The sequence below is a fragment of the Esox lucius genome, chromosome 16 (assembly GCF_011004845.1).
Source record: "Esox lucius isolate fEsoLuc1 chromosome 16, fEsoLuc1.pri, whole genome shotgun sequence".
Classification (NCBI taxonomy): Eukaryota; Metazoa; Chordata; class Actinopteri; order Esociformes; family Esocidae; genus Esox; species Esox lucius.
The window spans coordinates 13,126,229-13,150,165 of NC_047584.1; the positions used below are offsets into that span (position 1 = coordinate 13,126,229).

General features: G+C 43.9%; 1 protein-coding gene across 4 annotated transcripts; it reads right to left on the reverse strand.

Annotated features, from left to right (window-relative positions):
* Positions 1 to 248: 248 nt before the first annotated feature.
* Positions 249 to 22,716, reverse strand: LOC105026256. Of its 4 annotated transcripts, XM_010897598.5 has the most exons (11): positions 22,603 to 22,716; positions 21,127 to 21,465; positions 20,784 to 21,041; positions 20,235 to 20,552; positions 19,923 to 20,146; positions 1,634 to 1,739; positions 1,237 to 1,326; positions 1,059 to 1,133; positions 809 to 883; positions 691 to 722; positions 249 to 585 (listed from the first exon to the last, which is right to left on the reverse strand). In XM_010897598.5, exons 1-11 carry the CDS (start codon positions 22,661 to 22,663, stop codon positions 544 to 546), a joined length of 1,620 nt encoding a protein of 539 aa, XP_010895900.2. In that variant the 5' UTR covers positions 22,664 to 22,716; the 3' UTR covers positions 249 to 543. The 4 variants fall into 4 exon arrangements, with proteins under 4 accessions (XP_010895900.2, XP_012993162.2, XP_034142880.1 ...); XM_013137708.4 differs by lacking the exon at positions 21,127 to 21,465; XM_034286989.1 differs by lacking the exons at positions 19,923 to 20,146; positions 20,235 to 20,552; positions 20,784 to 21,041; positions 21,127 to 21,465; positions 22,603 to 22,716 and adding exons at positions 2,181 to 2,495; positions 2,678 to 2,941; positions 10,314 to 10,492 and having other exon boundaries at positions 1,634 to 1,957.
* Between the last annotated feature and the right edge of the window lie 1,221 nt (positions 22,717 to 23,937).

Here is a 23,937-nt window from a genome sequence, read left to right on the forward strand (position 1 = left end):
GTATGCAAAATTTGAGTAAAACTATAAATCAAAATAACAATAATAAGTTAAAATAACAAATCTAAATGTTTAAACAAAAAAGAATTGATATACAGTGTGACAACTGCGACCTCTGCTGGTTCACCTCCCCCTGCAGCGGGCGGGCCCCAGCGGTCGACGTCACCGGCCTTCTGACACCACCGCCTCATCATACATTTCACCTGTGTCTCGTTTAGTGCACCTGTTCCTCATCATCGCTGTTTCCCCCGGTATATATGTTCCCTCTGCTCCCCCTGTCTTTGTGTGTGATTGTCTCTTGCTGCTTCAAGAGCTGTACGACGCTTTGTTAAGCTTATGCTATATATTTTCGCTGGGATACAATTAAATATCCTTCCACCATGCCTTCTCCTGTTCCTCCTTGCTCCTCAAACCCCGAAGCCGTGACATACAGCCTAATATCCAAAGTCATAATACGTATTGTTGCATCATGTTTGTTTCTTTTATATTTCACAATAAGAAATCGAGAACATATGGAATATTGAAATTACAACAGTGAAAAGCTGTTCATGTTATCTTGAGTGTTGAATAGATCACTGCCTCCCTTTCCTGTACAGACAAACCAGATAATCACAAAGACAATACTGCATTTAGACGGATGTTAAAAATCTTAATAATAACAAAATTACAATTTAAATGAGGTACTGTTCTTACCCAATTTGACAATTGTTCAACTATTTTGGGATCTGAAGAAATTTTAAAAGAAAATGGTTACCTTTTGTTTAAGTTTAATTTCCAAAAACGATTCTATATTTTCAAACATATTACTCACCAAGCCCAGGTTCTCCTAACATAAACTCAGAATAATGTACTTCCTCATCAGCCTCTGTTTGCCACCGCGGGCTCTCTGGTAGTGAATAAAAGAATCCATGTTAATCACCTGTCTCTTCTCCTATCACATCCACTATACCATGTCGATATCTGTGTTGAGGCATTGTTTAATTTGAGATGGTAATCCTTTAGCAGACTCCCCTGACTCTTGCTAGCCAGACAGACTTCTGAATTCCTCAAAAAACACATACCGTGGTCAGGTTGTGGATCAGTGATGTTATCATAGACTGGTTCGGTCTTATGGGTCAGTGGTTGGGACGTCACAGCTTTCATTTAAGAGAATGCGGAACACAAAAAAGGTTTGACACGATGACACTGTAACAAATAAAACTTTGAGTGTTCATTATCAGTGACTTACAGTATCAGTACCTGGTTCTGTTCTCTTTCTCTTGAGGTAAAATACCAGAAGAACAAGTAGGATCCCAGCAGCAACTAATGCAGTACAGCAGGACACAATGACTAGTGACAACACAGACAACATGTTAAATAATGCATACCTCTGGATTTATTACACAGCTGACTCTAGATACTATTAGGGACAAGAGTTAGATCCACAGACATTGATTTTACAGGTGGCCTAAAGCAACTGACCAATAACCAAAATGTTGTTAGATTCATTCCCCAACTTCCCAGCAAGGGAAGGATTGAAGTCCTGACAGGTTGTGTTGAAAGCAGAAATTACGTTTCATTTGGACCTCATCTTCAACTGACAACAAGGGTGAGGGAATGGAATGATGTGCTGTAACCTACAGTTGTTAATGATTACCTCTCATATTTGATGTGGAGGGAATGGACTCTGTCAACCCTGTCGACCCAGTAGCACCTTGAAGTATTAGGGGAACACCGGCTCTGAGCATGCCCTTTGTGAACACCACACACTGCCAGTGCAGCTGGTCACTACGGAGGCTGGTCAGGGTCAGACTGAGTGTCCTGTTGGGGTGATTCTCGGTCAGGACTTCCTGTTTGACCAGGAGCCCCCTACTTCCATTCATCCTTAGCCAGCCCAGGATCACAGAGTCACCACTCACCTCCGACAACTCACATTTCAGGACCACTGGATGGGAACCAATGGGAACTTCAGATGCAGACACTAGTAGTTGGGAAACAAAAACATGTAAGTACAGAATTCCCCTCTGAAAACAGTGAAGCAGTTGTAATGATTTTGATTTGGTAAATATACTTGTTTATTAAATTGTTATTTTGTGGTTTACATGGTATTTTAGGATCACAATAATGTAATATAACATTACTACTACATGAAAAACTGTCTTATCACTCATTTACAATTTCTTTATAGAAAAGAAGACACTTACCTTGAATGGTTGTGAGTTTAAAAGCCACAATCAAATTGCCATCTATATAACATTTGAACTCTCCACCATTTTCAAATGCCAGAGGGGAAATTTGCAGTGGAAAATCAGTTCCGTTAAAGACGGGAAAGGAGGACTGATTTCGTCCAAACTTGTCCATTGACTCTCTATTATTTGAGACACCAAGTTTCTCTTTTGCAGACGTGCTCTTGATCCATTGAGCTTGTTGGTAACGTAGCCCAGGACTTGACCTGCACATCATATTCACCTTGCTATTTTTGCTACTCTCTCTGAATAACATTATCACTGAGTATGAGCCTGGAAAAAAGAAACCAACATTAACTGGAATGTTCTGACTATATCTTCTGCTTGTGCGCTGCATGATTGTATCACTCTTATTCTTAGTTTTTGTAGAGGATCATGCTCTTAAACATTCTGAATATTTCCCTAACAAATCATTTGATAAATAACGTAATGTACAGGAATAACCTTAAACTTACTTGTTTTCACATTCAGTTTACTAGAAATTGTAAATGTATTCTTTCCATTTAGACTGAATTTGCACTTGTATACCCCTTTGTAGTTTTGGTCAACACTCTGAATGACCATTTGAACAGTGTTGTTAATGTACAATGTGGAGTTAGAAGTAGGACCTCCTTCGATTTCCAACTGCAATGAGGCCCCTTCTGGAAACCTGGACACCTCACAACTAAAACTTACATCAGAACCCAGGTACATCATACTACCCTGAAAGATGGGTGACCCTGCAAAAAGAAGTAGCCAGTCAGTTTGGAAAAACCTGCTTATTCAAATGTTTTTCTTAATTTTCACTATTTTCTACAATGTTGAATAATAGTGAAGGCATCAAAACAATGAAATTACAAATATAGAATCATGCAGCAACCAAAAAAGTGTTACATCAAAACACATTTATATTTTAGGTTCTTCAAAGTAGTCACAGTTGGAACCAGACATTCGGGGACCATCCGTTCACCCACTCTGTGTCTAACAATGACCAGGGTTGGGTAGGTTACTTTTTAAAGTTACCTGTCCACATTTGTAATCAGTAACGTAACTTTTTGATTACTAATCAGATTACATTGATTACTTTCATATTAAGAGGCATTAGAAAATAAATAGGAATAGCCTACAACCAATTGAACACCTTTTGCAGGATCATTCAATGTTAGAATTAACATACCTGGCCAAAAACGGAATTTGCATTTAATGTTATGGGTTAGGTAAAGGGCCTTTGAAAAGGGATTCTAAAACATTTCTTTCTACTTCATATGGTTGGGCTACTTCTCTACATTACACACTAAATGTCTGTCAGATATTAAGTATTCCAATTAATCCAATAACTCTCGATCTTCCATCTGAATATAACCCAAAATCTAAGGATGTGTTAGCTAATGAAAGGGCTGGACATGCTGACATGCTGATTTCTGTCATAACGCAAGGACTTCACTATCATTGTGATCCCCGGGACTATAAAAATCAAGATATCCGTAGGTTTTCGCGTGTACACTAAATCTGCAGTAGTCTGATGTTTTGCTCCATAATTATCAACATTGTCAAAAAGTTGTAGAAACCCCAGGCACGCGAATGCACGTAAATACGTTTTACATGCGCTTATTAGATGGATTTTCAAAACACAAATGAATGAAATGAACTGTGATCATACACCTGCCCTCATAGCTTAAAATCAATGTCGTCCACAGGCAATGATAACCAATAAACAAAACGTTCTGACATGCAAAGGAAGCATAATCACATGGCCTACCTGTAGGGATAGCTGCATCAAAAGGCAAATCATCATATTTTGGCAGTGCTTCCCAACACACATTTTCATTTTAATTTTTTTTTTTGATAAATATGACTACTTTTCAAAATATTCTATATTAGGTTGGACATCTTTTACAACCTTTAACTTGATCAAAAAAACACATTTAAAATACAGTTTAATTGCAATAACCTTTTAACATTGCATTTAAAATCTATGAGTAGTATTATATACTGTATACTGTAAAAGTTATGCACCCTACTGTAGAATATTTTTTACTTGGAATGAAGTTTGTATGATAATATTTCCAAAAGTTATTGCGATATATTAGCATTTATCAAAGTTTGAAAATGTGTATACAATTTCAGTGTATGATTTGTATCAAATTAAAGGTTGCAAATATTGTCCACCCTACTGTAGAATATTTTCAACTTGGAATGAAGTTTCTATGATAGGTTTTGAAAATGTTATTGCGATATAATAGCGTTTTTCAAAGTTAGAGAATGGGTGTAAAATCTAGGTTTTATTGTTTGATCAAATAAAGGCTTGTAAAAGTCCAACCTAAAATAGAATATTTTGGTAAGTCAGTCAGAGTTATCAGTGAAGAATGCAAGTAGTTTTTAACGTTTAAATGTTTGCCTTTGAATGTCTGTTGAATCTCTGTTGAATCTCTGAATATAAAACCAACTATACCTCAGTATAGTTCAATTGCTCAATTCTTATGATTCATCCTAGGAAGTTAGTAGATACTTTTAAGCCTATTACCTGCTAATAAGCTAAAATGGCCAGTGGTAAAAGCAATACAGTTCATAGACACTATTTGTGGTTGAGGGAAACTTAAGAAACGTTAGTCAGTATTACACAATCCTCAATGGAATCTAGCGACTGCTGAAATGCGTAATGCCGTGGCGTAGTGGTAAAAGACAGTGCCTCTCATGTGGAAGACCTAAGTTTGAATATATTGAAAGCAATGACATTTATTAATTATTCTGCTAGATTCCATGATTCTCTGTTCACTTGATGAAAAAGTTAGTTATCGTCGCCTTTATTGATGGTTATTGTATAAATGTCATTCACAAATACATTTATACAATAACTATCGTTGTTTTGCCATGAAAATATATATCTTATGCCATGAAATGAAATAGCTTTGGCAGACTAGCTAGCAATTGCTCAATTCTTATGACTATTCCAGTAAGTTAGTAGATACCTGTAAAGCTTATTACTGACTAATACACTGTTAAACGGCCAGTGGCAAACGCTATACATAGCCACTATTTGTGGTGGAGGTAAACTTAGTAAGAAACGTTAGTCAGTTTAACTGTATCGATGTCATTCACGAATGGGCAATTAACTATTAAAATGGCCAGTGGCAAAAGAGGTTTTGTTCAGGATAGAAACAAGAGGTTATACTGACACCTAGCTAATGTACAGCTCTGTGGTGAAGTGGTTAACGACACAGTCCTTCACATGGGCGACCTGGGTTAGAATCTCGAGATGGCAGCACTTTCTATTGCGGGCCGGCTGAACCAGGCTTGCCTGGTTTTTTGTTTTGTAATACTTGTAATCCGTTACTCCCCAACTCTGACAATGACAATGTGGTTGGAATTAAAAATCTCAAATTTGGGCACTTAAGACCAAAGGACTGAATACTGAAACTAAAATAAAGCCTGAATTTGATGTAAAAAAGTAAACTAAAACCACAATGCACATTTGCAAAACAAACTAAAATAAAAACCTAAATTACTATCATGAATACTTTTTGTTTAGTTCAGTTTGCAAGAATGTTGAGTTATCTTACTACAGGCTGTGACTAGGGAACTAGGCCTACACATCCCAGAGGAGACATTCTTTCAACCCAGTCGCAGACGTTACAACGCGAAAAACATCAAGCATCTGGGTCGGCAAAGTGTGGGACAAAACACATCCGACGAAACTGTCTTGTCGTCAAAGGATTTCAAGTTTGTGGCCTACTAATGAAAGGGAAAAACCAACAAACCTCAAGGTACCCCTTTCCTCAAAACATAGAAAAGTTTATCAAGAAATATTGGACAGCTACATGGCAAGTAACATCAGACTATGCATCTCTGAAATGGACAGCATGGACTTGTCACTGAGGCAGCTTGTACAGAAAACTTTAATTAGCTGTTTCAAATGGATTCGACAACTGGCCCACTAGCTGCCCTGCATGCCTCAAACGCGAGGATACCCTGGTAGACAAGTTTATTCAGATAGGGCTCTCCACCAGGCTATGGAGTCGCAGATTCTTATTTACTGGGTTTTGCATCATGGTTTTCTTCACTCATGCAAAGGATTTTTCACATACCGTGGTCAGGTTGTGGATTTTGCAATGCTATTCCTTAAAGGAATGAGGTCTCTATAATTGTAAATAAAATCAATATGCATATCAGAAAATGCTTCTGTTACCTGTCCTATTTAGCATACATAGATCGACTAAAACATTACACAGAATTAGTTATATTTTCTAAAATAGTGAATAACTTAATAGAAAATAGAACTAATTGCAAAACTAAAACTAAACTGAAACTTAAAAAGGCCAACTTAAAAGAGCACAACTAAACCGGAAAAAAAACTTAAACTTTAACAGCCTTGCAAGGAACACTCAAGTGTTTACTTTCACATGGTCTTCATTGAACACATTAGTCATACATCAGCAGCACTGGCCTGAAAAAGTATGTGACCCTCTCAGATAATGACCTTTTCAGCTAAGGATTTCTTGCACTTTTTAACGTTTTTTTTTAAACATTGCTATCCATAAGGTTGGCCAAAAAACACCTGGATGTTTATACAACACTACGGGAACTATGTTCTATGGACAGACAAAACAAACATTACACTTTTTTTTCAGAAAGGTGAAAACACAATGTTTGGAGGAAGAAAGTCACTGCCTACACACAAAACAATTGAATCCACTGTGAAGCATGGTGAAGGGAGCATCATTTTTGGGGGATTGCTGCTTCTCTCGAGGGGACAGTCAGACAGCTTGCAATCATTTGAGAGAACAATGAAAAATGTTATCAAGATATTCTACAGGAGAGCATCAGGTTAGTAGGCTGTTATCTGAAGCTGAAAAAAGCTTGGTTATGCAGCATGGAAATGATCCTTAACACTAAAAGAAATGTACAGCAAAATGGCTTGTGTGGAAGAAAGTTTGTCTTGTTTTGGCCAAGTCAAAGTCCTGACCTCAACCTGATTGAAATGCTGTGGCTTGATGTGTGTCACAGTGCAGAGCAGGTAGGATACAAGGCGAAGAGCAGTGGAAGGGAATAAGTCCTTTTAATGTTCTTTCCAGTAACAAAAGGAGGGGTACACCAAACTGTAGCACAACTAGCATTGACAATGACCGACAAACTAAAGAAGAACATGAGCAACTTAATTAGAAACAACAAGGTGCAGCTGCCTCTGATTGGGGAGAACAGAAAATATTAGCACAGAGATGCCTCGATACATCCCCACATCCCTCCAGGCACATAGGGTCCCCGAGTGTGGGAGGCAGAAACAGCTCTCCCTCCTCCCAAGGTCGCAGGGGCTCTCTCAGGAGTACCTACTTTTCCTCCTCCTCCTCCACTCCAGGTACTCCTGCTCCCAGGGCTGCAGGGGCTTTTTCAAGAGCCCCCACAAGTATGGCGGCAGGGGCTATACCTCCCAGCCCCCCCCCAAAAAAAATCGTATGGGAGATCTAATTTGGCTGGTAGCTTGGGCTGCCTCCGGGAACACCAATGGCATCACCTCCACCCTGGATCCCTGGCTTGGTCCAGGGCGAGACCATAGAGGTACTCCTCATCAGTGACCAGCACCTTAATATTGAGGCGCTCCCCCATGGTCCAGCTCTGCTTGGGCCTGGTGCTGCCAGTCATTCTGTCACAGTCCAGGGCAGGTAGGACACAAGGCACAGAGCAGTGGAAGGGAATGATTCCTTTTAATGTTCTTTCCAGCAACAAATACAACAAAAGCAGATGTACACCACAAACTCTAGCACAACTAGCATATACAATGACTGACAAACAAAACAACAGGAGCAACTTAGATAGGGTCCCAAATCAGAGACAACAAGGTGCAGCTGCCTCTGAATGGCAAGAACAGAAAATATTAGCGTAGAGATGCCTAGAAGCATCCCCATTGTTAGGCCCTGGCAGTGGCCCCCGGGCATATAGAGATGCCTAGAGGCATCCCAGCCAGGACCTGACAATGTGAAGGAAGTCCCAAAAATATGTATGAACTGAAACAGTTCTGTGAGGAGAAATTGTCTAACTGTTGTGCAGATCAGCGACTACAAAAAAAAACCTTTGCTTGAAGTTATTGCTGCAAAAATATGTTTAAAAAGATTACAGTTACAAAAGATTGTTGTTCACAAATGTTTCTGGCCTATACTGTTTATGTTTTACCAATGGTTTCAATGAAGACATGTAATTTAAATGGGGAATAAAATGTGAGTTCCCACTATGTCTGTAAGTTTCAGGCAACATTTTAAGAGCAGTTTATGTTGGTTTAAGCGTTCCCAAATGTTTTCCTCTGACTTTATATAAATGAAGTAAATATACAGTATTGCGGCTTTCGGAAAGTATTCTGATGCCTTTCTTGACATTTTGTTGTGTTTAAGATTTTCATTTGTTTGCCATCAATCTACAAATAATACCCAATAATAAACTGAAAACATGTTTTTTTCACAGAAATATCTCAACCTATTATTCAGCACTTTTTAGACTTTCAAGTCTTTTGGGTATGACTCTACCATCTCTACCGACAAGTTTTTATATTCAGTATATTGGCACACATTTCAAAAAAAAAAATCCCGTTGTCATTAGGGGTATTCTTGATTCTTTTCAGAAAAAATACATGTAATAAATTATTTTGCGGCCTTCACAAAGTTATGCTATATATTTGTATAAACAATACAAATGCATATTCGTATTTTGGCTTCAATATGGGGGGGCCGCATACTTTCATTAAAACCCGATCATTTCAAAAAAATCTGTAAATTGTATTGAGTTGTATGATTTGTTTCTGCAAAACGTAGGTTTCAAAAGTATTGGTACCTCTAAAATAAATATTTTGTAAAGCCTCCCCTGGAGAGGATAAGAGCACTGAGCCTCTTCCTGTGATGTCTGACAAGGTTGGCATACAGTTATTGTAAGTATCTTGGACCTCTTCTCCATGCAGCACATCTCAAGATCCTTGATGGTTTTAGGTCTTCAATTCAGACCAAGTCCAAGTACTTGGAATCCTGGTGGAGTGGAATTAATAAAGCCATTGGTCTTAACGAAAGCCCCTGAAAACTAGTCAGAAAACAACCCGAAAACGTCAGTGATCCACCATCACGTTTCACTGTGAGTATCAGGGGCATTTCCTTCTACACAGTCTCCTTATGTCGCCAAAAATGCCAATGGTGTGCATGGCTAAAAAGAAAAATGTTTGTTGCATCTAAAAAAAATTCCAAAAAGTCTAGGCAAAGTTTAGGCACAGCACTTTCTGGGTTAGGCTCAGTAGGGGTTTCTTTTGTGCAACCCTTCCAAAGAGCTTGTTAACATGGAGGTGCCATCTAACAGTGAAAATGTGATCCTTGGATTCTTCTTTGCCTCCATCATCTTACTGTAATACGCAATATGTTCCTGGCAAATTTGCAACTGTTCCAGACTTCTGAAACTTGTGGATTATTGCCCTGGCTGTTCTTAGTGGTACTTTCTGTAACTGTTTATAATTTTTTTCTACCTGATCTGTGTGAAAGGTATCAAAAGTGTTCCTGAAGACTGGGACCAATTAAAAATGATAGAATTTCTTAACAAATGCCATTTGGTTTTTATTTTAAATTTTCTTTAGGGGTGCCAATGCTTTTGAAAAAAAATGTGCAGAAGAAATTGTACTACTCAATAAAATGTTTTGCGTTTGACAAATGATTGTGTTGAAATGAAAGTATGTGGCTCCCTCTTATGTTTGAGCTCAAAATGACTCATTAGTTTGTGTTGTTTATTTATGTCATATAACATTTTGGAAAAAACTGGAACACACTGGATTATACATCTCACTTCAAACAATGAATAATTCTCATTTGGAGCAAGGGCACTTGTTTATAATTATTACCCTCACCTCTGTTCCTGATCACTGTCCCTTTAAGTTCCTCCTTCCCTGGGGTTTCCTGTCGGTCTTTGTTAGGTTCCGGCCAATGTTACATTATTCTGTTTTGTCTTGTGATTGAGTTTATCTTTTGTTAGGTCTTAGTTATTTTTATGAAACATCCTCTGTTCTCCCAATGAATGTGTCCTGCCTACTCTGATAATTACAAAATGAACCATAAAATGTTTTATGCGTTATAAATATTGAAGAAAATCACATACCTTTAAATACAAAACCAAATACCTCAAATCTTGCCAGAATTGCATACGCTGGTTTAGTTTTCATAAGCACAAATTCTCCAGCATTCTCCATGTTTGGTGCCATGGAAAGACTATATCCAAGTCCATTTAAAAAAGGAGCTTTTATCTCCCATGAAAGTTTTTTGTTCATGAATGAAGTGATTTTGCCCCTCCAAGAACTGCCACCTTAACGTGGTGGAGGGGTTTGAGTACCCGAGTGACCCTAGGAGCTATGTTGTCTGGGGCTATATGCCCCTGGTAGGGTCTCCCAAGGCAAACAGGTCTTAGGCGACGGGTCAGACTAAGAGCGGTTCAAAACCCCTTAATGAAGAATAAAATTTTGAGTACCGTGACGTCGCCCGGTATGGCGCAGCCGGGGCCCCACCCCGGAGCCAGGCCCGGGGTTGGGGCTCGAATGCGAGCGCCTGGTGGCCGGGCCTTCCCCCATGGGGCCCGGCCGGGCTCAGCCCGAACGGGTGACGTGGGGCCGCCCTCCCGTGGGCTCACCACCCACAGGAGGGACCATAAGGGGCCGGTGCAAAGAGGATCGGGCGGCAGTCGAAGGCAGGGGCCTAGACAACCCGATCTCTGGACACGGAAACTGGCTCTAGGGACGTGGAATGTCACCTCGCTGGCGGGGAAGGAGCCTGAGTTAGTGCGTGAGGTTGAGAGGTTCCGATTAGAGGTAGTCGGGATCACCTCTACGCACGGCTTGGGCTCTGGAACCACACTCCTTGAGAGAGGATGGACTCTTCACCACTCTGGAGTTGCCCATGGTGAGAGGCGGCGGGCTGGTGTGGGTTTGCTCATAGCTCCCCAGCTCTGCCGCCATGTGTTGGAGTTTACCCCGGTGAACGAGAGGGTCGTTTCCCTGCGCCTTCGGGTCGGGGATAGGTCTCTCACTGTTGTTTGTGCCTATGGGCCGAACGGCAGTGCAGAGTACCCGACCTTCTTGGAGTCTCTGGGAGGGGTGCTGGAAAGTGCTCCGACTGGGGACTCTATTGTTCTACTGGGGGACTTCAACGCCCACGTGGGCAACGACAGTGACACCTGGAGGGGCGTGATTGGGAGGAACGGCCCCCCTGATCTGAACCCGAGTGGTGTTCAGTTATTGGACTTCTGTGCTAGTCACAGTTTGTCCATAACGAACACCATGTTCAAGCATAAGGGTGTCCATCAGTGCACGTGGCACCAGGACACCCTAGGCCGCAGGTCGATGATTGACTTTGTTGTCGTCTCATCTGACCTGCGGCCGTATGTGTTGGACACTCGGGTGAAGAGAGGGGCGGAGCTGTCAACTGATCACCACCTGGTGGTGAGTTGGATCCGATGGCGGGGGAGGAAGCTGGACAGACTCGGCAGGCCCAAGCGTACTGTAAGGGTCTGCTGGGAACGTCTGGCCGAGTCTCCTGTCAGAGAGATCTTTAACTCCCACCTCCGGCAGAGCTTCGACTGGATCCCGAGGGAGGTTGGAGATATTGAGTCCGAGTGGACCATGTTCTCCACCGCCATTGTCGAAGCGGCCGCTCGGAGCTGTGGCCGTAAGGTCTCCGGTGCCTGTCGAGGCGGCAATCCCCGAACCCGGTGGTGGACACCGGAAGTAAGGGATGCCGTCAAGCTGAAGAAGGAGTCCTATCAGGCCTGGTTGGCTTGTGGGACTCCTGAGGCAGCTGACGGGTACCGACAGGCCAAGCGGGCTGCAGCCCGGGTGGTTGTGGAGGCAAAAACTCGGGCCTGGGAGGAGTTCGGTGAGGCCATGGAGAAGGACTATCGGCTGGCCTCGAAGAGATTCTGGCAAACCATCCGGCGCCTCAGGAGAGGGAAACAGTGCCCTACCAACGCTGTTTACAGTAGAGGTGGGCAGCTGTTGACCTCAACTGAGGATGTCGTTGGGCGGTGGAAGGAGTACTTCGAGGATCTCCTCAATCCCGCTGTCACTTCTTCCATTGAGGAAGCAGAGGATGAGGGCTCAGAGGTGGACTCGTCCATCACCCGGGCTGAAGTCACTGAGGTGGTCAAGAAACTCCTCGGTGGCAAGGCACCGGGGGTGGATGAGATCCGCCCTGAGTACCTCAAGTCTCTGGATGTTGTGGGGCTGTCTTGGTTGACACGCCTGTGCAACATCGCGTGGCGGTCGGGGACAGTGCCTCTGGGATGGCAGACCGGGGTGGTGGTCCCTCTTTTTAAGAAGGGGGACCGGAGGGTGTGTTCCAACTATAGGGGGATCACACTTCTCAGCCTGCCCGGGAAAGTCTATGCCAGGGTTCTGGAGAGGAGAATACGGCCGATAGTAGAACCTCGGATTCAGGAGGAACAGTGTGGTTTTCGTCCGGGCCGTGGAACACTGGACCAGCTCTATACCCTCTACGGGGTGTTGGAGGGTTCATGGGAGTTTGCCCAACCAATCCACATGTGTTTTGTGGATTTGGAGAAGGCATTCGACTGTGTACCTCGCGGCATCTTGTGGAGGGTGCTTGGGGAATATGGGGTCCTGGGTCCTTTGCTAAGGGCTGTCAGGTCCCTATACAACCGAAGCAGGAGCTTGGTCCGCATTGCCGGCAGTAAGTCAGACTTGTTCCCAGTGCATGTTGGACTCCGGCAGGGCTGCCCTTTGTCACCGGTTCTGTTTGTAATTTTTATGGACAGAATTTCTAGGCGCAGCCAGGGGCCGGAGGGTGTCAGGTTTGGGGACCACACGATTTCGTCTCTGCTCTTTGCAGATGATGTTGTCGTGTTGGCCCCTTCTAACCAGGACCTTCAGCATGCACTGGGACGGTTTGCAGCCGAGTGTGAAGCGGTGGGGATGAAAATCAGTACCTCCAAATCCGAGGCCATGGTCCTCAGTCGGAAAAGGGTGGCTTGCCCACTTCAGGTTGGTGGAGAGTGCCTGCCTCAAGTGGAGGAGTTTAAGTATCTAGGGGTCTTGTTCACGAGTGAGGGAAGGATGGAACGGGAGATTGACAGACGGATCGGTGCAGCTTCTGCAGTAATGCAGTCGATGTATCGGTCTGTCGTGGTGAAGAAAGAGCTGAGCCGCAAGGCGAAGCTCTCGATTTACCAGTCAATCTACGTTCCTACTCTCACCTATGGTCATGAGCTTTGGGTCATGACCGAAAGGACAAGATCCCGGATACAGGCGGCCGAAATGAGTTTTCTCCGCAGGGTGGCTGGGCGATCCCTTAGAGATAGGGTGAGAAGCTCGGTCACCCGGGAGGAGCTCAGAGTAGAGCCACTGCTCCTCCACATCGAGAGGGGTCAGCTGAGGTGGCTTGGGCATCTTTTTCGGATGCCTCCGGAACGCCTTCCTGGGAAGGTGTTCCGGTCCCGTCCCACCGGGAGGAGACCCCGGGGAAGACCTAGGACACGCTGGAGGGACTATGTCTCCCGGCTGGCCTGGGAACGCCTCGGTGTCCCCCCGGAAGAGCTAGAGGAAGTGTCTGGGGAGAGGGAAGTCTGGGCATCCCTGCTTAGACTGCTGCCCCCGCGACCCGGCCCCGGATAAGCGGAAGAAGATGGATGGATGGATGAAGTGATTTTGGCTATTGAAGTGTTTGAGTGTCTGCCGTCATGTGAGGTCCAAATCCATTGGTGCTCTATCCCTTTGGTAACAGCAGAGGGGACTGACAGAGTGACTAATTCTCCGTTCGTACCTCTAACCAGGAAATATACATTTTCTGTCAATACTGTGGAGTAGAGATTTGTCCAAATTATATTTTTGAAAACACAAATATCCATGTTTACTACATTCATTTCAAAAGTAAAAAATGTGTTGATAATATAAATATAAAAAAGCCTCTTACCTTCAAAGGGGTCTCCTTGACTGTATCCAAATATCAACACCAAGATCCATATCCAAGAAAAACCCATAGACCCTCTGTTCTTCCCCATGTTACTGTAACTTACTGCTCAGTTCTCTCTGTGTTCAGTAGCCTTCGCAAAACATTGCTCAATGCACAGAAAAAGACTGAATAGGAAGTTCAACTCTTTTTTAAATTTAACTGGCTTTAAAGGGGCTCCTCCATGAACTGCCACCTTAACGTGGTGGAGGGGTTTGAGTACCCGAGTGACCCTAGGAGCTATGTTGTCTGGGGCTATATGCCCCTGGTAGGGTCTCCCAAGGCAAACAGGTCCTAGGTGACGGGTCAGACTAAGAGCGGTTCAAAACACCCCTTAATGATGAAAAATTATTTGAGTTCCGTGACGTCGCCCAGTATGGCGCAGCCGGGGCCCCACCCTGGAGCCAGGCCCGGGGTTGGGGCTCGCACGCGAGCGCCTGGTGGCCGGGCCTTTCCCCATGGGGTCCGGCCGGGCATAGCCCGAAGGAGCGACGTGGGGCCGCCTTCCCGTGGGCTCACCACCCACAGGAGGGACCATAAGGGGTCGGTGCGTAGAGGATCGGGCGGCAGTCGAAGGCAGGGGCCTAGGCAACCCGATCCCTGGACACAGAAACTAGCTCTAGGGACGTGGAACGTCACCTCGCTGGCGGGGAAGGAGCCTGAGATAGTGCGTGAGGTTGAGAGGTTCCGACTGGAGGTAGTCGGAATCACCTCTACGCACGGCTTGGGCTCTGGAACCACACTCCTTGAGAGAGGATGGACTCTTCACCACTCTGGAGTTGCCCATGGTGAGAGGCGGAGGGCTGGTGTGGGTTTGCTTATAGCTCCCCAGCTCTGCCGCCATGTGTTGGAGTTTACCCCGGTGAACGAGAGGGTCGTTTCCCTGCGCCTTCGGGTCGGGGATAGGTCTCTCACTGTTGTTTGTGCCTATGGGCCGAACGGCAGTGCAGAGTACCCGACCTTCTTGGAGTCTCTGGGAGGGGTGCTGGAAAGTGCTCCAACTGGGGACTCTATCGTTCTACTGGGGGACTTCAACGCCCACGTGGGCAACGACAGTGACACCTGGAGGGGTGTGATTGGGAGGAACGGCCCCCCTGATCTGAACCCGAGTGGTGTTCAGTTATTGGACTTCTGTGCTAGTCACAGTTTGTCCATAACGAACACCATGTTCAAGCATAAGGGTGTCCATCAGTGCACATGGCACCAGGACACCCTAGGCCGCAGGTCGATGATCGACTTTGTTGTCGTTTCATCTGACCTGCGGCCGTATGTCTTGGACACTCGGGTGAAGAGAGGGGCGGAGCTGTCAACTGATCACCACCTGGTGGTGAGCTGGATCCGATGGCGGGGGAGGAAGCTGGACAGACTCGGCAGGCCCAAGCGTACTGTAAGGGTCTGCTGGGAACGTCTGGCCGAGTCTCCTGTCAGAGAGATCTTTAACTCCCACCTCCGACAGAGCTTCGACTGGATCCCGAGGGAGGCTGGAGATATTGAGTCCGAGTGGACCATGTTCTCCACCGCCATTGTCGAAGCGGCCGTTCGGAGCTGTGGACGTAAGGTCTCCGGTGCCTGTCGAGGCGGCAATCCCCGAACCCGGTGGTGGACACCGGAAGTAAGGGATGCCGTCAAGCTGAAGAAGGAGTCCTATCAGGCCTGGTTGGCTTGTGGGACTCCTGAGGCAGCTGACGGGTACCGACAGGCCAAGCGGACTGCAGCCCGGGTGGTTGTGGAGGCAAAAACTCGGGCCTGGGAGGAGTTCGGTGAGGCCATGGAGAAGGACTATCGGCTGGCCTCGAAGAGATTCTGGCAAACCGTCCGGCGCCTCAGGAGAGGGAAACAGTGCCCTACCAACGCTGTTTACAGTAGAGGTGGCCAGCTGTTGACCTCAACTGGGGATGTCGTCGGGCGGTGGAAGGAGTACTTCGAGGATCTCCTCAATCCCGCCGTCACATCTTCCATTGAGGAAGCAGAGGATGAGGGCTCAGAGGTGGACTCGTCCATCACCCGGGCTGAAGTCACTGAGGTGGTCAAGAAACTCCTCGGTGGCAAGGCACCGGGGGTGGATGAGATCCGCCCTGAGTACCTCAAGTCTCTGGATGTTGTGGGGCTGTCTTGGTTGACACGCCTGTGCAACATCGCGTGGCGGTCGGGGACAGTGCCTTTGGGATGGCAGACCGGGGTGGTGGTCCCTCTTTTTAAGAAGGGGGACCGGACGGTGTGTTCCAACTACAGGGGGATCACACTTCTCAGCCTCCCCGGGAAAGTCTATGCCAGGGTTCTGGAGAGGAGAATACGGCCGATAGTAGAACCTCGGATTCAGGAGGAACAGTCTGGTTTTCGTCCGGGCCGTGGAACACTGGACCAGCTCTATACCCTCTACGGGGTGTTGGAGGGTTCATGGGAGTTTGCCCAACCAATCCACATGTGTTTTGTGGATTTGGAGAAGGCATTCGACTGTGTCCCTCGCGGCATCCTGTGGAGAGTGCTTCGGGAATATGGGGTCCTGGGTCCTTTGCTAAGGGCTGTCAGGTCCCTGTACGACCGAAGCAGGAGCTTGGTCCGCATTGCCGGCAGTAAGTCAGACTTGTTCCCAGTGCATGTTGGACTCCGGCAGGGCTGCCCTTTGTCACCGGTCCTGTTCATAATTTTTATGGACAGAATTTCTAGGCGCAGCCAGGGGCCGGAGGGTGTCAGGTTTGGGGACCACACGATTTCGTCTCTGCTCTTTGCGGATGATGTTGTCGTGTTGGCCTCTTCAAACCAGGACCTTCAGCATGCGCTGGGACGGTTTGCAGCCGAGTGTGAAGCGGTGGGGATGAGAATCAGTACCTCCAAATCTGAGGCCATGGTCCTCAGTCGGAAAAGGGTGGCTTGCTCACTTCAGGTTGGTGGAGAGTGCCTGCCTCAAGTGGAGGAGTTTAAGTATCTAGGGGTCTTGTTCACGAGTGAGGGAAGGATGGAACGGGAGATTGACAGACGGATCGGTGCAGCTTCTGCAGTAATGCGGTCGATGTATCGGTCTGTCGTGGTGAAGAAAGAGCTGAGCCGCAAGGCGAAGCTCTCGATTTACCGGTCAATCTACGTTCCTACTCTCACCTATGGTCATGAGCTTTGGGTCATGACCGAAAGGACAAGATCCCGGATACAGGCGGCCGAAATGAGCTTTCTCCGCAGGGTGGCTGGGCGTTCCCTTAGAGATAGGGTGAGAAGCTCGGTCACCCGGGAGGAGCTCGGAGTAGAGCCGCTGCTCCTCCACATCAAGAGGGGTCAGCTGAGGTGGCTTGGGCATCTGTTTCGGATGCCTCCGGAACGCCTTCCAGGAAAGGTGTTCCGGTCCCGTCCCACCGGGAGGAGACCCCGGGGAAGACCTAGGACACGCTGGAGGGACTATGTCTCCCGGCTGGCCTGGGAACGCCTCTGTGTCCCCCCGGAAGAGCTGCAGGAAGTGTCTGGGGAGAGGGAAGTCTGGGCATCCCTGCTTAGACTGCTGCCCCCGCGACCCGGCCCCGGATGAAGCGGAAGAAGATGATGATGATGATGATGATGGCTTTAAAGGGCTCATGTTAGTGCTAAGGGTTAAATTATCCGTAGTCACTTGCCAAACAACATTCGTTATGTAAAGCAAAGCAATAGTGAAATATAATACAGCCAAATGTTGAGTATTTCTTAAGATATAATGTGTTGTAATATATTTCATATGTGATATAAATATGTTAGAAAATAACATTAAAAAAGTGAACAGAATTATTTCGTTTTTGAGGCACATAGATATTGATAACTGTTTTGTGGATCTCCATAGAGATCTAGTGGTTTTCAAATTCAAACTTAACTTTTGAAAGAGAAATCTAAACTTGCAACATTGTGGCACATCCCTTACAACAGTCCCCTTAAAGGTAATGATTACTCACTGCTCCCCTATCACAAGACAAACAGATTGTGAAACAAAGAAAGCAGTATCTAATACAGTATTCATTATGCATATTGACTGTAAATATTTTACACTTGCACGCATACTGTCTTTGTACATTTGTACATCTATTTTATATTTAAAATAATTAGCCTTTTTCAAAAATAACTCTCAGTACATGGTTATGTTTTTATTGTTATTCTTTCAGACAAGAGAGGAAGGATGTTGTTGATTAACACATTATTTAAACATTAGAGATGTTTTCATTTCCAGGACTTTCCACTCCCCAAAATATGGTGTGTGGCAATCCCAAATGGTTTCCTGTTGCTTACATTTTGTACAATACTTTTGATGAAAGCCCATAGGTGTGATTCATGCCACCTGGACGGTAAAATCCACAGGCCGTAGGATAACACTAGGCTATACAGATGTATCCAGTGGGATTGCAGGCTCCTTGTCATGTCTCTGTGTCTCTGTGTTTAAATGTAACATAACCAACAAATTAACCAGGTGTATGCAATTTCATGTACACACGTAATTGTTGTCCAGTCAATATGCATGAGAGGGAATAGTCATGTCTCCAGATCAATACATTTAAGCCATTATCTTGTGCTTGGGTCGAATGCCTTTGTTCTTTTTTATGGCTAGTTTATCCAAAAGGAAGTTTCGTACCTTTTGGTCTTTGACAGTAGAAGAACCTTAGAAGTCCCAGCATTCCTACGGTGGCAACTATCAAAATCCCCCCTCTGATCATGGTCTCAGTACCCATCCCTAAGAAGAGAGCTATGTTAATTGATATTCACCCAGATATAGCCACTCAAGCATAACAACCTCTTCCTTTTGTTACAGATACATTGGATTGTGTTGGAAAGGTTGGGATCAACTTCTAATGATAATGCGTGCTAAGTTAGTCACAGATTGTACATTTTGACTCCAGAATTATTTGTCAAAACAACCTGAACTACCCTTTTCTTACTCCACTGGCAGCAAGTGTTTATTCTGAATTCACAACACACCCTTTCGGGTGAAGGTGTCCAGGGATGAGCTTACTATGCAGGGCAGGAACGTTCAAATGTAACAGCCCATAAGTTAACAGGATTCTTTGTAATAAGATCTGTCAGCTGTATTTTGAGGGGGCACACAGACTGAAGAAGGAGCTATATCACCAGATCCTTCATTGAAAGATGACGTGCTAAACAGACGACACACGTCCTTAGGCTGGAGGTGACGTTGCCGTTTTCACTGACTGAGTCAGTTATTACAGTGGTTCAGATGGACAGATATTACGAATGATTTCATAATATTGCAACTGCTTAGCATTTTGTTGGGCAAACGAGTACTTTCCAAATAGATTGGTTTCCTTAACCATTACTCAAGCCTCAAACTTCTCTTCAACATAATGTACTTTCTGAGGTTACCTAATGTGGACCTTTGTGGGTTTTTTTGTAATCTTTTGAAGCAGTAAAACCATCAGGTAAAATGATCCTGCCTATTTGTGTTTCTACAGAAATGTGACTTTGGGGACATGTTTATAAAATGAATCCATTCTATAGTCACTAGAACACTCACAACCAATCACAGTCAACCTAAAAAGAGGATGTGCACTTTCAAACTGGTTCTTTACTTTGGCCGTCAAGCCTTTAGATCATGCCCAAATGGCTTGTGTAGCAATGCATGTTCTGTTTTACAAAAACGGAAAAGGTTTCACACTTGTTTTTTTTGTATGTATTTAAAACAGTATGGGAGAGAGTCTGTATAATCAGGACCTGTTACTGAGGACATTTCTGTCTGTGTTGGCATTGTGAGAGTCAGAGAGGCTGTTGCTCTGAGCATGCCCTCTGTGAACACCACACACTGCCAGTGCAGCTGGTCACTACGGAGGCTGGGCAGGGTCAGACTGAGTGTCCTGTTGGGGTGATTCTCGGTCAGGACTTCCTGTTTGACCAGGAGCCCCCTACTTCCATTCATCCTCAGCCAGGTCAGGGTCACGGATTCACCACTGACCTCGGACAACTCACATCTCAGGACCACTGGAAAGTTTCTTAGGAATCCATTAGCAGGCTGTGTGGAAACTGAAGTGGAAGACAACGGTGGTCACTGAGGATCATTTCTCTTGACCAATGAAACTGATCAATAATACTTTAAAAACACTCTTCTCACCCTTTATTGTGAACACATACATTGAGGCAATTAGGACCTCATCAAAATAGCATTTGTACGTCCCACCATCCTCAAACTCCACTGGCAAAATATACAGAGGGAGGGAGTAACTGTTGATGTCCCTGGATGAAAATCTGATATTAAACGTGACGTTGGATGTGTATTTTGCAGACGTCACCACCGTAACCTCTTTAGCTGTTAATGCTGGGGTCCAGGACCATGATGCATGTGTGTACCCACGTGATGCCACACATAGCAGTGCCATCACAGAACTGTTGGAACTTTCTCGGTACAGCGTAAGAGTCGCATCAGATGATACTGTGGAGACCAGAACAATAAAATGTAGTGTCAAGTTGAGGGAAAGCTCTCAATTTCAATTAAATCCTATATGCCTGACGCAGCATAATATATAAATTAAACAAATATTTTCACCATTTAAAATGAAACAAATCGAACTGATCGTCAGGACAGATTAAGGAGAGACCGCTAATGTTTCATATAAAAGGTTTCGATTCTTCAGTTAAGAACAGATAAGAACACCTTATGTACCTTCCTCAGCTCTGATAGCATTACAAACACTGTGTAGCGGTCTACTATTCAATATGATTTTACAGCAGTAGCTCCTCGACCTCCTCTGTAAACCTTTGATGACCATGTGAACAGTGTTGTTGAAGAACACTGTGGTGTTCGAAGTGGGCTCTCCTTCAATTTCCCACTGCAACGTGGCCCCTTTTGGCAACCTGGACAACTCACAACTAACACTCACATCAGAAGCCAGACGAAATGTAGGCCAAAGGGAAGGAGTAACTGAAAAGAAGAGTAATTTAAAAGTTACAAAATCATCTTGTTCACCCAAGCTTGTCTGTACAAAACCAACACGGAAATGACATACATTTTGTGGCGAAGACCTCAATTTCAGCCAGTGGGACATACTCTGGTTTCGTTCTTGCAAACAGAAACACCCCTGCACATTCAAACTTTGGTTTAACTGTGATATCATGGTCTTTGCTAAGAGAGAAATAGTCCATGAAGTGTGTGCTGGCCTCTTGCCGAGATGATGAAGCTTTGGCTAGAAGAACATCTGAGTATCTGCCATCATGTGACGTCCACATCCAGACAAATTCTAACTCAGATTGAGCCAGGTCAGACTCAGGTTGTTGAGTCAGGTGTGAAACAGACAGGTTTACTCTCTCTGTCTGACCAGAGAGGAAGAAGATGTTGCTCTTCATCACTGTGTGTGAAAAATCAACACAGGTCTGGTCAAATTACTATTTCAATTCACCCCATAACAGTTTAAAAAAATATTCAGATTATTCATTGTGAATGTTATTAGAAGAAGAAATAACAGAGAGAAATCAGCCAAATAGTAATCCAATATCTAGGCGTTGTTTTCCAGTTTTGATGTAACTTATTATTATAATTTTACTAGATGCATCGTAATTTATGAGCCAACTTGTTAAGACTATTTCCCAAGCAAACCGTAGACTGATTCATTGGGGGCTGATAGTTCCTGTTTGAGTTATTGTTGTAGGCAGGAACTTGTGATCAGATTTGAAAAAGGAAGGGTGGGAGGTGGCATTCTATCAGTCTCTGTGGGTGGAGTTAAAGTGATGCAGGGTCTTCTTGCCTCTACTTGTACAGTGTATTTGTTTGTATTTCAATTTCCCAGCACTAATGTCACCAACCACAAGGAACGCCACCTCTGAGTATGCAGTTTTTAGTGTGTTTTTGTCTTTCCTATACCTGAGAATTATTCTAAATGTGTTTTAAAAATGGAAGGACATGCCTAAATTCAACCGGTTATTCAACAGCTTGTGTGCTTCACAGACACAAATATTAACACGTTTTAATACCTTTGTTACCACTGAGGTACATGTACAAACTGTTTAGTGAGGATAGACACTTCTCCCCTGACTGCTCAGTTTGGCCGCGTGAGCAACTCTAGAAAGAGTTTTGGTGGTTTCAATGCTGCTCAAAGTTGCAGAAATGTTTTTTTACCCCTCCCCAGATCTGTGCCTCACCACAATCCTATCTTCGAGATCTACCTACAATTCCTTTGATTTCATGGCTAGGGTTTTGCACTGAGTCAGTGATGTGCAGTCAACAGTTAAATATTTGTCAAAAGGCTAAAATATTTGTTTTTTTAGAATGGTGTGATATACCCTAATATATTTAAATAAATCAAAATATATTTTTAACATAATGCACAAATTTTCTTTGTCATGCCAAAATAAAACTCTAATGTTCCCATGTTGACATTCCCTTGTTAATCTTTCTTCAATCAACAACAAGGTGTTTTAAAGGATCTTTTAAACAAATGACTGTCTGAGCAACAACAAAAAAAAGGATGATGAAAGTCTGAACTTACCCTCTGCAAAATGTCCCGACAGTAGGCACAGCAGGATCCACCACCTTAACATAAAAACCATAGCCTGACCTTCGATGGTTCAATATCTGAAATACGACTCTTGACAGAGTGAAAGAACTCAGCACATTCTGCTGTCAACATGAACCACATGTGCCAAGAAACAGCAACTTGAGCAATTTCCTTTATTTTGTTTGGTTAAATCCCATCACAGTATTTAAATCATAAAAACCATTTCAGATGATCTGATAACTTCACGTTTTCTCAGTTGTTTTTAGCATTTGTATTACCTATTCTGACTGGATGGCTGTGCCAGATGATGTCTAACATTTACATTAAGGAAATTAATACAGAATTTGATGAAGTGTGGGCGTTTATTCTCAATAGGGTTAGTATTACAGTTAGAAACACACCATGGTAAAAAGGTTCAATTCAAACAAGAATTGAGCTGGAATTAAAACAGAATCCACTCAAACTAAGACAAATATTATTTTAAATTATTTCAATTGGTGTTAAAGTAAGTATGTATAACACCATTCACCAATGGTACAGCAAAGAAGTTCTACAATATATAAATAATAGGGATGCCATTTGTTATAATGATAAGCATATTATTTTGGGAAAGCCTGAGTAGCATTTACTTTCATTGGCGTTGTCCACGCGCAACATTTAGACAGAAGCAGCTCAACAGCTCCCCTCCCTGGTGTATTATCTGCATTGTACACCGTAGCATGCTTTTTACCAAAGTTAGTTACTGGTTAAAGGTAACCAGTGCTAAGACTATGACTATCAATTTTGGAACCCCTGGCAGCAAAATCATTAGGAAAACAGTTAACTAAACAGAAAGAACAAGTTCTGTTTATTAATGCTTCTTTGTCTTTTAAATCCAGTACATATTTATTTTATTATTATAAGAGCTTTGATTCACAGAGGGTTGACATTAGCATGATGCAAGAAGATGATTAAAGAAACAAAAGGCAAAACAATATATTCATAAAAGAGCTAATTGCAAAACTCCTAAAACAAAAGGCAATCAATGTAGACATACAGTAATAGGAGAGAATTATACAGTATATATTAACTTGATATATGAATTTAAATTAAGCAGATGCTCGGACACCAGGGTGATACAGCACCTAGAATCAGTGAGTCTAGGCTAGAAGATATCATTTTTAGATTTGACCTGTGACTTTCACATGTTTTCTGAGAGCATTTTGTCACAGGAATGTTCTCACAAATTTGCCTTAAAACAAAACCAGCTGTTGCATTCAAACCTTTTAGGCTACAAACAAATTGCCCATACATTTTGGGCACCAGTACATATGACCTGCACATTTG

What these genes read in the sequence shown, in the direction of transcription:
- LOC105026256 (XM_010897598.5), bottom strand. Translation starts at nt 22,663, where the DNA reads ATGGTTTTTATGTTAAGGTGGTGGATCCTGCTGTGCCTACTGTCGGGA. An exon ending in AGCTGCACTGGCAGTGTGTG is followed by an intron (nt 1,740 to 19,922) that starts GTGTTCACAGAG and finishes TGGCAGTGTGTG; the next exon opens with GTGTTCACAAAGGGCATGCT. An exon ending in GAGAAAGAGAACAGAACCAG is followed by an intron (nt 1,134 to 1,236) that starts GTACTGATACTG and finishes CTTAAATGAAAG; the next exon opens with CTGTGACGTCCCAACCACTG.